The sequence below is a fragment of the Melospiza georgiana genome, chromosome 14, assembly GCF_028018845.1.
Source record: "Melospiza georgiana isolate bMelGeo1 chromosome 14, bMelGeo1.pri, whole genome shotgun sequence".
Taxonomy (NCBI): Eukaryota; Metazoa; Chordata; class Aves; order Passeriformes; family Passerellidae; genus Melospiza; species Melospiza georgiana.
Window position 1 is genome coordinate 20074871 of NC_080443.1, and position 12068 is coordinate 20086938.

General features: G+C 55.4%; 1 protein-coding gene across 2 annotated transcripts in view; it reads left to right on the top strand.

Annotated features, from left to right (window-relative positions):
* Positions 1 to 11528, top strand: part of ZC3H18 (zinc finger CCCH-type containing 18) — a 45565-nt gene extending 34037 nt beyond the window's left edge. For both annotated transcript variants that reach the window (XM_058034019.1, XM_058034020.1), the window contains exons 12-19: positions 66 to 167; positions 1879 to 2022; positions 2750 to 2902; positions 4826 to 4980; positions 5502 to 5698; positions 7246 to 7342; positions 9410 to 9506; positions 10685 to 11528. In XM_058034019.1, the coding sequence (XP_057890002.1) occupies positions 66 to 167; positions 1879 to 2022; positions 2750 to 2902; positions 4826 to 4980; positions 5502 to 5698; positions 7246 to 7342; positions 9410 to 9506; positions 10685 to 10883 (1144 nt within the window). In that variant the 3' untranslated portion in view covers positions 10884 to 11528. The remainder of the gene's footprint in view (positions 1 to 65; positions 168 to 1878; positions 2023 to 2749; positions 2903 to 4825; positions 4981 to 5501; positions 5699 to 7245; positions 7343 to 9409; positions 9507 to 10684) is intronic.
* Positions 11529 to 12068: the final 540 nt, after the last annotated feature.

Here is a 12068-nt window from a genome sequence, read left to right on the forward strand (position 1 = left end):
TGAGAGCCAGGAGAAGCTCCTGCAACCCCAGAGCCTGAGCTGAGTGATGTCTCCTTCCTTTGCAGGTCAAGGTCCTTCTCATCTTCTCCCTCTCCTTCTCCAACACCATCTCCTCACAAGCCACTGGCCAAGGCTAAAGGGGAATTATTGCCACCTCCTGGGAAAGGGTAAGGACCCAAATTCCTCTGGGTGAGCAGTTCTGACCTTCAGGGGCCTTCAGGAAGAAATGCAGGATTAGATGGAATATTGGGAAGGAATATTTCCTGTCAGACTGGGAAGGCCCTGGATGCCTGGAGGTGTCCAGGGCTGGATGGGGCTTGGAGCAGCCTGGACTGGTGGAAGGTGTCCCATGGCAGGGTGTGAAATCTTTGAGGTCCCTTCCCATCCAAACCATTCTGGGATCCTAAACCTCACTGAGTTTAAGAAAGAAATGAAAGATGTAAAATACAACCTTTATTGAAGGGTTTTTAGCTTGGCAGATTTAATTAAGTAATGGCACTTTTACTTATTAAATCCAAGTTAAACTGTGCAAGTATCCTTAAATATTACCTGTGTACAAGTGTTTAAACACTTGATTTACTGCTGGAGCATTCTCTGTGTGCAGATATATTTGTATAATCTAAATATACATAATAGGAGCTATAAAAAAGTTTAAATTCCTTCCTCTGCTGTGGCTTTGGTTAATCCACAGCCTCAGAATAAAGAAATGGTTCAACCTCATCAACTTTTCACACTGGAGACGGATGAAAACAGGACTGGAGCTCTCTGCAGCTGGGTTTGGCACGTTCTGGCAGCCCTGCTGCTCTTTTAAATTCCTGAAATTGCTATTTCACAAACCCTGCAGTGGCAAATTACGGGGACGTTGGAGGGTGACACAACACCGCAGTGATGTCACCTCTTCTAAGCTGACCTGCAAATAAATGACACCATGGGAATCCCCCTGAATTCTCCAGAATTTAGGACAATCCCCTTTGCCACAATTCTTGTCCTTTGTTACCCTGCCTTTTGGGGTTTTTCCCCCTCCACCTTGGGGCTCAGCCCTCCCAGGCCCTCTGCTCCCTCCTGGCAGTGCTGGTTTGGGGACAGCAGGGCAGCTGCCCCAGCTCAGGGGTTATTGTCACTGGCTGACACAGTGCCATGGGCTTAACCCTGTGCTCTGAGGGGGTAAATGCAGATATTGAGCTCTGAGCCCCAAATGGGGCAGCCCTGAGCAGCCAGAGCCGTTCCCATCTCCTGCACTGGGTGGGATTGGTGCTCCCATCCAGTTTTCCTCAGGGAACACAGGCCAAGGGACAGATCCAGGCACACACAGGCTGTTTTGCACCCTCCTGATCTGTGTGCTGGAGTTAAAATGAGAATTTTTGCATTAACTGTGCACATTTCATTTTGAAGCCTGACTGGCAGATTTTAAGCAGGTGTAAGTGTCTGGGATAAAAATGATGGAATTACATGGATGAGAAACAACATTTCCACCCAGTCTGCTTCAGGAGTTCATTTACAAGTCAAATATCTCCAGAATTGGCTGTTGTACAGTAATTTGTCTCTGAAAAGATGAATCGATTGAGCATATGGGGAACAAATCCCTTTAGGGAAATCTGTGGTGTTTGTGTTTTGGTGAAGCAGCCAAGTGTTTGAAGCTTCAGGAGTCACATCAGGGCCAGGTTGGATGGGATTTGGAGTAACCTGGGATAGTGAAAGGTGTCCCATGGAATGGAGTGGACTGGGATGATTTTTAAGGTCTCTTCTAGTCCAAACCATCCCAGGATTCCATAACCTCTAAAATATTAAACAACAAACCAGAGCACATCATTTCTGAGGACATCAATGCTCTGTGCCCACCCCCTGGGACCACACACCTGAAAATTGTCATTTTTCCAGGGAGAAATCTGTGAAGAAACTCACTGCCCTCCCAGTCCCTCAGCCACTCACAAAAATTACAGCAGCAGCCCCGGAGGCAGCCAAGGCAGGGGACAATCGGGAGGCCAGGAGGAAGGAACGACAGACAAGGACTCCACCCAGGAGGTGAGAGACAGGGGGGTGGAGGGAGCCTTGATCCGTGGCAGATCCAGCAAATGCCAGCTCTTTGATCCCATGGCAGATCCAGCAAATCCCAGCTTTCTGTCTCCTGGGACATCCAGCAAATCCCATAGCCTGGTGTTCAGGGAGAAATCCTTCTCCTGGAGAGGGAGGGAAGGGGAACAGAGCTGGACTGGGGTGGTCCTGATTCACCTTGAGTGGTTCCTGTCCATGGAAGCTGGGGGAGGATGGAGTGGGTGGAACACAGGAAATGTGGCAAAATCAGGGTGGGAGTGGGGAAAAGGGCATTTTTGAGAGCTGCTGCTTGTGGAGGTGGGGCAGTGGGGAAGGAATGTGGGATCTGTTTGGTGCCACACGGATCTGATGTGGTGGAGGGTCAGCAGCTGGCCCACACTGACCACAAGGATATTCCCCAGCACAGAACATCATTCCCAGGGATGTTCCCCAGCACAGAGCATCATTCCCAGGGATATTCCCAAGCACAGAGCATCATTCCCAGGGATGTTCCCCAGCACAGAACATCATTCCTAGGGATGTTCCCCACCACAGAGCATCATTCCCACCACACAAACTGGGAGAAGTGGTGGAAGAGGCCATTTGGTGTTGGTCAGAGGGTGCTGAGCAAATCTCTGCTTTTCTCTGGGGCTTTTCCTCCCCTGTCTCTCTTTGCCATGACAATTCTCATTGTGGGAGGGGGTTTGCTGCCTTGCAGGAGGACCATCAGTGGCAGCATCAGTGGCAGTGCCAGCAGCTACAGCGGCTCCAGCTCCCGATCGAGGTCCTTGTCCCGGTCTCTCTCCAGATCTCATTCCAGATCATCCTCTGCCTCAGTCTCCCACTCTCCCTCTGGCTCAAGGAAATCCAGGTACAGCCCTGAGCCTTTGTGACCTTTACTTAACAGCAGAGATTGTGGCTGTTGGTCACAGGTTTGGTTTCTTGCAGTGGAAGCTCTCTGTAGCTCCAGCAGCACCAGCTGCAGGTGCCTGAGGGTGGGACAAGGTTGGGGATGGGATTGCAAGTCCTGAATTGTGGTGGGAATACAGCGTTGGAGAGGGCATGGAGTGATACAACAATATATAATGGCGTTAAACTGATAGAGGGGGTATTTCAGTGGGATATCTAGGAGAAATGTGAGGATAGGGAGACCCTGGCTCAGGTTGCCCAGAGAAGCTGTGGCTGCCCCATCCCTGCAAATGTCCAAGGCCAATTTGGACAGGACTTGAAGCAGCCTGCTCTTTTGGGAGGTGTTGGGGTTGGAACTGGGTGATCTTTAAGGTCCCTTGCAGCCCAAACCATTCCATGATTCCCTGATATTTCTCTTGTGGTTTATTCAAGGAAATAATCCTGTCATGTGTGTCCAAGTACCCATTTAAGCTAAATGATGACCAGAACAACTCCTTCTGGCCAGGGTGATCCCACATCCTAATTAAACTACAAATGAACAGTTTCAGGCTATGGAGCTTGGCTCTGCTGAGCCTCTCCTACCTCTGGTTCCTGTCCGTAGGGGAGATGCTTGGCCTGTCAAGAGAGGCAGGTCAGAAAATCCCCAAAAGGCCCAGCTAATGATATTTTCCCTTTGCTGGCAAAGTTGCAGGTCCAGTTCCTTTTGTGCTTAGCCCCAAGTGAACAGTTCCAAGTCTCTTGGTCTGTGGGATGTGTAAACAACAAACTCCTTCCAGCAAAGAAAAACAAACCACTCTCCAGTCATTCCTTCAGGTTTTTTCATCTCCTCACACACAGGATTCCCTGAATCCTCACAGGCGGAGCCTTGAAACCCAACACTTCCCTGGCACACGGGTGTACGAGTAGTCCTGGGGTGTAAAACCAGTGGCTGGAGCAGGATTTGGCTCTGAGCATGGCAAATTCCCATCAGTGAACTCTGTGGGACTCCGAGGTTCAACGTCCGCGTTATTTTACGGAAATCCCGGCTTGTTTACTCCGTGCTTGTCACGTTCATCAGCCCAGCCTGGGGTGATGCAAGAGCTTCAGAGAGCACCAGGGCAGGGATGGGAAATGGGAGCACACTGGGGCTGCCTGTGCTGCTCTCTGGGAAGGGGAAACGTGGCAGATGCACTGTGTGCCCCCAGCCTGGTGGCCTGGTGGGGTTCCTGGCTCATCCTGGAATCCATCAGACCTCTCAGAACTCAGCTCCTGGTGCCAGAGGCTGCAGAGGGTTGGTCTGTGCTGAAGCTGCCACAGCCCCTTCAGTCGTCCCAATGCAGTTTCCAGGCAGAGAGCCTGGCAGAGCTGGGCGGTGTGGCCCGTGGAACAGGCTGGAGAGGCTGCCTGAATATTCATGGAGTGGGATGGTTTGGCTTGGAGAGGAGCTTAAAGCTCATCCAGTCCAACTCTCTGCCACCTTCCACTAGACTAGATTGTTCCAACCCTGTCCAGCCTGGCTTGAACACTTCCTGGGATAGGCCCTGCTGGGAGGTTTCCATCTTGGAGGTATCAGTCGTGACAGTGGATGCGTGCCAGCAGCAGAAACCCTGCCAGGGAACCCTTGCCCCGAGCTGTAACACTGACCTGGATGTGCCAGTGCACTCCCTGCTTTCACTCCCTGTTTTCCTGGGCAAACAGTGACCTGTTTACCCATTGCCTTAATCCTGGCTATAAATAATCATTACTTTCTAGGCCTGCACCCCACAGCTTTGACATTTTCCGCACCAGCAGCACCCCAGCGCACACGGCCTTTGTGCATCCTTCCCTGCCGAGCTTCCCAGCATCCAGGGAGATGCAGAAAGGCTCTGCTGCCTTGCTGGCTGTGCTGAGCCGTGTCTCTTGGCAGGTCCCTGAGCGTGAGCAGCGTCTCCTCCGTGTCCAGTGCCTCGTCCAGCAGCAGCTCCGTGCGCAGCGCCGACTCCGAGGACATGTACGCAGACCTGGCCAGCCCCGTGTCCTCGGCCAGCTCCCGCTCCCCCACCCCGGCCCAGCAGAAGAAAGGTACAGGGACCTGCTGTGCAGGGGGTGGATCCCTCTGGGGAGCCTTTGGAGGGGAAGGGAGGAGCAGGGATCCTTCCCTGGGAATTCTGTGGGCTCCGGGAAAACCCTTGAGCAGAGGGGATGCAGGAGCAGAGGTGCTGTGGAGCAAATGTGCGTCCACGTCCTTCCATCCCTGTGCCAACCCTTGTCTCAACCCTTTTCCTGCCTGGCAGTTCTGCCTCTCCCATTCTCCTTCACCCTTAGAAGGTGATGTAAATCTGGACAGCTTTGTATCACTTTGCTCTTCCTCTGCTCCTTCCAGACCATGGCAGAGTCTGTGGCAAAAGCTTTTTTGTTCTTTGTCTTTTTTGTTGCTCTCTGTGGAAATTCAGGCTTTCCTGAATCCCTTAACCTCGTGTCCAGCAGCTGAGATAACTGCTATGGGCTTTTTCCATCCCTGGAGCAGCATCCCCTTGCCCAAAGGGAGAGAAGGCAACAGGAATCATTCCCAAGTCACCCCTTGTGCTCTCTGCTTTCAACAGGAAAGTCAAAAAAAGAAGACAGTGCTAAAGAGGAGAAGAGGAAACGAGATGTGCCCGCTCAGCTCCTGAAATCAGCCAAGCCCACCCCGGGCAGCAAATCCCAGCAGCTGCCCCAGGGCCAGCAGCCCTCAGCCCCCCAGGCACAGCAGGGCAGCTTCAGCGGGCACAAGGAGATCAAACTGACCCTCCTGAACAAGGTGGGAATGGATCCCTGGGGCTGGGATTCCCTGCTGGCTTTTGACTGTTTAGACCAGTTTGCAACCCAAGGCTTCCTCCTGTCTCCAACCTCTTTTCTCCCACTTGCTCCTGGAGCCGTGTGGTAGATGTGGCACTTCTGGGGGCCAGAGGGGATGGATCCCAGTGGGAGAGATGGATCCCAGCAGGAAGGAGGGGATTGATTCTGCAGGAAGGGATGGATCCTGGCTGGAGGGAATGGATCCCAGCAGGAGGAATGGGATGGATCCCAGCAGGAAGGAGGGGATGGATCCCAGCAGGAAGGAAGGGATGGATCCCAGCAGGAGGAATGGGATGGATCCCAGCAGGAGGGAGGGGATGGATCCCAGCAGGAAGGAGAGGATGAATCCCAGCAGGAGGAATGGGATGGATCCCAGCAGGAAGGAGGGGATGGATCCCAGCAGGAGGAATGGGATGGATCCAGCAGGAGGGGATGGATCCAGCAGGAGGGAGGGGATGGATCCCAGCAGGAGGAATGGGATAGATCCCAGCTGGAGGGAGGGGATGGATCCCAGCAGGAGGGAGGGGATGGATCCAGCAGGAGGGAGGGGATGGATCCAGCAGGAGGGAGGGGATGGATCCCAGTGGGAGAGAGGGGGATGGATCCCAACTCCAGGCTCAGCACTGCTGGGATGAGCTCAGCCAGGAAGGTCTGGGGCTGCCTTGGAGGGCAGCACACAGAACCAGTCTGGCAGCACACACCCTGTGCTGGCTGCACTGTGGGGCTGTGTTGGCGGCTGCCCTGGGGCACATTCCTGCTGCAGCTTCCAGGCTCTTCCCCGCTTGCTCGAAGGTCCCGCTGGGGCCTTTCCCCTGGGAGATGCTCTGGGAGCTCCTCCTGTGCCACCCCAGAGCGGGCTGGGCACAGAGTGCAGGGGCACAAGGGGCAGCTGGGGTGCCCCCTGGCTGCTCCCCTCCCCTCTGATCCCTGTGCCCCGCTCAGAGCCCTGGGCACAGGTGCCAGCCCCAGCCCGTGTGGGGGAGTTGTTCCCCGTGGGGTTTGCTGCTGGGGCAGGGTGTTGGCCCCATCACGTGGGCAGGTTCCTGTTTTTGATATTTTGCTCTGCCAGCCCAAATTCCCCGGCGCAGTCTGAGGCTGCAGATTTCTCTACTTCCCTGTGCTCTGACGTGAGGAGGCTTTATCAGAGGCAGGAACTGCTCTGGAGGGAGGGAGGGAGGAGTGTGCAGTGACACATGACAGCCTGCAAAAGGCACGGCTCCACATGCCTCCTTCACATCTGCTATCCTTGGTGCTGCTGGGGAAAAACCATCCCAAAAAGCTGCTCTTTTCCTGTTCCTGTTCTGAAATTAGTACAGCCTTACCCCCAGAGCAGGGGGTGTTGCTCTTGGCTCCTGGTGGTTGGGAATTAGGTGGATTCGGGGCTGGCTGGCACTGGTGTGAGCAGAGTTTACTGGGAAGGGTGTTTGCAGGAGGCAGGGAATGGCTGTGCCTGTGTCCCTGTGCAGAGGGAAGTGGCTGCTCAGCTCCATTGTTTCAATTCCATTGCAGGCAGCTGACAAAGGAAGCAGGAAGAGATACGAGCCAGCAGACAAAGAGAGGCCAAGCTCTCCTCCAGCCAAACGGGCCAACCTGTCACCTGACAGAGGTGAGGCTTCCTCCAGCAGCTGGAGAGATCCACTGCAGCCATCCCAAACCCTCAGAGTGGGATTGCCACAGATAAAGGGGGGTAGTGACCATCCTGCTGCAAGAACACAGCAGAGCTGAGGCCCTGGGCAGGCCCAGGGCACATTGTGCCTGGTGTGACTCCACTGTGTCCCTGTAATCCTGTCCAAAAAACCAACCCCTTGCCTTTGAAGGCACAGAGTTCTCACCTCCACATCCACCCCACGGCCTCCTGCTCGCTCTGCTGGCCTCGGAGGTGGCTGTGGAAATCAGGTTTAGGTTGGAAATTAGGAAATATTTTTTCCCAGAAAGGAGCAGACTGTCAGGGGGGAGTCCCCATCCCTGGAGGTGTTCCATAAGTGTGTGGATGTGGCACTGGGGACAGGGTTAGTGTGGCCATGGTGGTGCTGGGCTGAAGGATGATCCTGAAGATCACTTCCATACCCCAGCCACTGCAGGCCTGTGAGTCACAGGAGTTTCCTTTGGTGCATCCTGGAGTTTTCCAGGGGGAGCTGTCCCTGCCAGCCAGGCTGGTGCTTCGAAAGGCTGGGAGGGAGGGGAGGGATGGATGGATGCAATCAACCCCTGCCTGCATCAGCCAGCCTGGGACAGGAGCAGATTGCCCCACCTCTGGGTGACACAACCCGCTCTGCCCTGGATGTTTAGAAAGACCTGGGCTTTCCAAGTGCTCTGCTGGGGCTCAGTCCTCCCCAGCAGCAGCAACAGCTCGGGAAAGCGAGCTGGCAGGCACAGACAGGGCCTCGGTGCCACCCTGCAGCCCTGGCTGTGGCTGCCAAGAGGCACAGGGGGTGTGGGGGGAGTTGGCAGCCAGAGGTGGCTGCGGGTGACGTTGGAGCTGCCACGTGATGTTGTTTTCCCTGGTGGCTCAGCTGTAGGTGGATCTTGTTGACTCTGGGTGCCAGCCAGAGAAGGTCTGTGCTAATAACCTGCAACATTCACCTCCTGCAAGGGCAGCCTGCGAGGGACTGCCCCAGGTTGAAGTTCACTGGGGTCTGGTTCACACACGAGTGGCAGGGCAAGGCCAGGATGGTTTTGGAGAGGCTTTGGTGCCATCCTCTGCTTTTTGGTAAAAAGCAATTTCTGAGCTGCAGCACAGCTTCATTTGGGCTGGAAGGGACCGAAGATCAGCGACAGCTTCCACAGCCCCAGGTTGCTCTGAGCCCCATCCAGCCTGGCCTTGGACACTCCAGGGATGGGGAGTCCCAGCCATGGAGCCCCAAATCCAATTTTTAGTGTTTAAGCCAGTTTTCAACCCAAGGCAAAATCCAATGGCAAAGGTGCCCTTGGCCGAGTTGGGACTGAGCCCTTGGCATCCCAGCACTCAACTGCTCAGTGGTGGTGGCTGAGTGTGTCACCTGCTCTGTCACCTGCACCTGTGGGCTGAGGCTGCCCCAGTGTCCATCCCCAGGAGCAGAGGGATGCCCTGGCACACACAGGGGCTGCTGCCATGGGGACTGGGCACCTTTCCTGCCTGAGGTCAGAGCAGGGCAGCAGCTCCACAGGCTGCCTTGCATGTGGGATTCCCTCTCTGTTCCTGGGGTACCCCAGCTGCTCCCCAGCCTCCCTGCGTGCCCAGGGCAGCTGTGTTGGGGCAGGGCCTGGCAGCTGAGCCGTGCTGCACAAACACGGGGGTGCTGCTGCCCGGGGCAGGCCACGCTGGCTCCCAAAGCTGCAGAGCTGCCCTCGCCTGTCCCTGCAGGAGCCACTGCACCCTGTGACCCGCCAGGGCAGAGCCAGCAGCTCTGCAGGCACAGAGTGCCATGGAGGAGCCTCGCTCCAGCAGCTGGAGGCTGAGGAAGGGCTGGTGGAAGGTGGTGTGTGCAGGTGACTGCGGGGCACAGCCCTGCCTGGCTTCTCTGCTCCCCCAGAGGTGCAGGGGGAACACAGCGAGGCTCTTCCAGCTGCTGCTGGACCTGGCGTTGTTTTTGGCATCGTTTTTGGCACAGTGTGGTCAGTGGGTGCAGGCAGGGGTGGCCTGTGCCTTGGTGCCCAGCAGGAAAATGAAGGAATGTCCTTGTGCTCTCCCCAGGCTCTCGCGATAGGAAGGCGGCCGGGAGACCCTCGTCCCCCAAACAGGAACGGCAGCGGGGCCAGAACCCAAAACCTTCCCCTGCACAGGCAGACAGGTGAGTGCTGCTGCTTCTGCTGGGCCTCACAGCCCTGCAGGGCCTGCAGCCCCTCTCCCAGGCTGTCCCGGGCTGTCCCAGGCCAGCAGCTGCAGTTTCCATGGAACACAGTGCCAGGAAGGACGCGGAGCTGCCTGGGCTGGTGCCAGGGGTGCCAGGGCTTGTGCAGAGCTCCAGTTGGGAGAAGAGCAGGAGCACCCAGAGCCAAGTGGGTCAGGAGGGAGCTCAGCCAGTGCCTCTGCAGCTCTTTAGCACGGTGTTAAAGAGCACCAGAGTGCAGCCCCTTCCCCCTGGCCAGCTCCTCCTGGCTCCTGGTTCCAGAGCCTCATTCCCCTTTTCCCAGCCTGGCACAGCCTCAGCTGCTCCCTTTGCTGCTGTGGCTGTGTCCCCTGCATGGGACAGAGCAGGGACAGCCCTGCCTTTGCACCTTCCATGCAGCTCAGCCAAATTCCTGGCAAGCTGTGCCTGCTGCAGCGCTGCAATGTCCCAGTGCAGTGTTGGATGTGTGGATCTGGGGACTCAAGGGCTGTGGATCCTCTCCAGGGATCTCTGGGGGCAACATCACAGGGAAGGATCTGAAGGATTTGGGATTGAGGGGATGCTCCAGGGCTGCTCTCCCCTCTGGGTCTCACAGGGAGCTGCTCACTGCAGCCATGAGCTGGCACTGAGTTTAATCCTGGGAATTTGAGAATCCCCATGTAATATCTGTTTTTTTACTGTTAAGCCAGTTTTCAACCCAAGGCCTCCTCCTATCTCCAACCTCTTTCCTCCCACCTGCTCCTGGAGCCATGTGTTAGATGTGGCAGTTCCTGCTATTTCAGTTCAGCTCAGAAATTAGGGAGAAATCCTTCCCTAGTGAGGGTGAGGAGGCCCTGGCACAGGATGCCCAGAGAATCTGGCTGCCCCATCCCTGGCAGTGCCCAAGGCCAGGCTGGAGCCTCCTGGGGTAGTGAAAAGCGTCCCTGCCTATGGAAAGAGATAAATTTTATGTGGGAAAGGACCTTAGAAAGCAATGTGGCCAGTGGGGCTCAGTGCACTTTTCATCTTAGAAAGAGATGAAACTGGGATGGGAAAGGATGTTCAAAACTGTGATTTTAGTGTGGCCAGCAGGGCTCAGTGCACAACCCCCTCTTGGATCCCCTAATTTGGGCCATTCCCGTCTCTCTCTGTCCCTGCAGGAAACGCCAGCTGTCCCCTCAGTCCAAGAGCTCCAGCAAAGTCACCAGCGTGCCGGGCAAGGGCTCGGAGCCGGGCCCTGGCGCTGCCAAGGGCGGCAAGTCCAGCACCCTGTCGCGCAGGGAGGAGCTCCTGAAGCAGCTCAAGGCCGTGGAGGACGCCATCGCCCGCAAACGCGCCAAGATCCCGGGCAAAGTATAGTGGGCTGTGCCCCCAGTGACTGCTGAGGTTTTTATAAAGAGAGGCAGAAGCCAAGCGGCCGCTTTGGGATTTTGCAGTTCCTCGTCTTCGTTTTGGCCGCGCGGTTCTTTTTAAAAAAATAAAACAAAAAAAACAAACGTAAAACCCACACATATACACACACACATACACACACACACACACAAAACAAAGAAATTAAGGAAGTTTTTGCCCGACGAGCGGCTCCGGGAGGGCTCCGGGGCCCTGTAAATGTGCACAGAGGACTCCAGCCCTGGGTGCTCCCAGCTCTCCTGTGTCCCCTCTCCTCTTTGCTAGCCTCCAGTTGTATTCTCCTAGTTAGCCCTGCTGTGTGTTGAGTGTCTTCAGCAATGCAGTTCTAGTCCCGTGTGCCGAGAGAGCCGAAAACTGCTGTGAACTGCTGGCAGCACCCTCCTCCCCCAGGAACAATATAAATATATCTATTCCTGCCTCAGCCCTCGGGAGTGCCCTGTCGTTTCTTTGGAGCAGGGGATGGCTTCAGTTGATTTCCCAGGAGCCCTGCAGGTGTTGTGGGTGTCCGTCTGCCAGGAGGGTCCTTCTTCCTTTGGTTTTTCCTTTTTTTTTTTTTTTTTTTTTTTTGTTTTGTTTTCTTTTTTTTTTTTCTTTTTTTCTTGTTTTTTTTTTTTTTTTTTTTGGAGGGATCTCCCTGAAATAAAATATTTTGATAACCAGTTTTACTGTTTCCTGCTTTTCTCTGCATCTCCCTTGCCTTGGGGGGATCTGTACCCCTCATTTTGGGGTTTTTGGGGCACGAGCAGCTCCATGGAGCTGGAAAAGCTGCTCTGTTATCCAGGGGAGCACCCAGTGTGAAACCATTGTATTACTGGTGTGTAACTGGGGGCTTCTGCTGCTTGTGCCCTGCCTGGCATCGTTGAGGGGTCCCTCTGATAAATTTAGGGAGCAATTTGGGGGCTCTGAGTGTTTCCCAGTATGGAACCAGTGTCCTACTGGTGTGAAGCGTTAGTGGGGGGCATCATCTGGGGCACCTCTGCCAGACCCCTCTCATTCAGATAACACTTTTTGGGGTCTCTGGATTTCCCATCCTCCAGCCCTGCTCCTTGCTCCAGCACCAAACCAGCATCCCGCTGGTGCCGCTGGAGGCCGTGGGGCCATCCCGGAGGGCCGGTGGCAGCCCTCGAGCCCTTC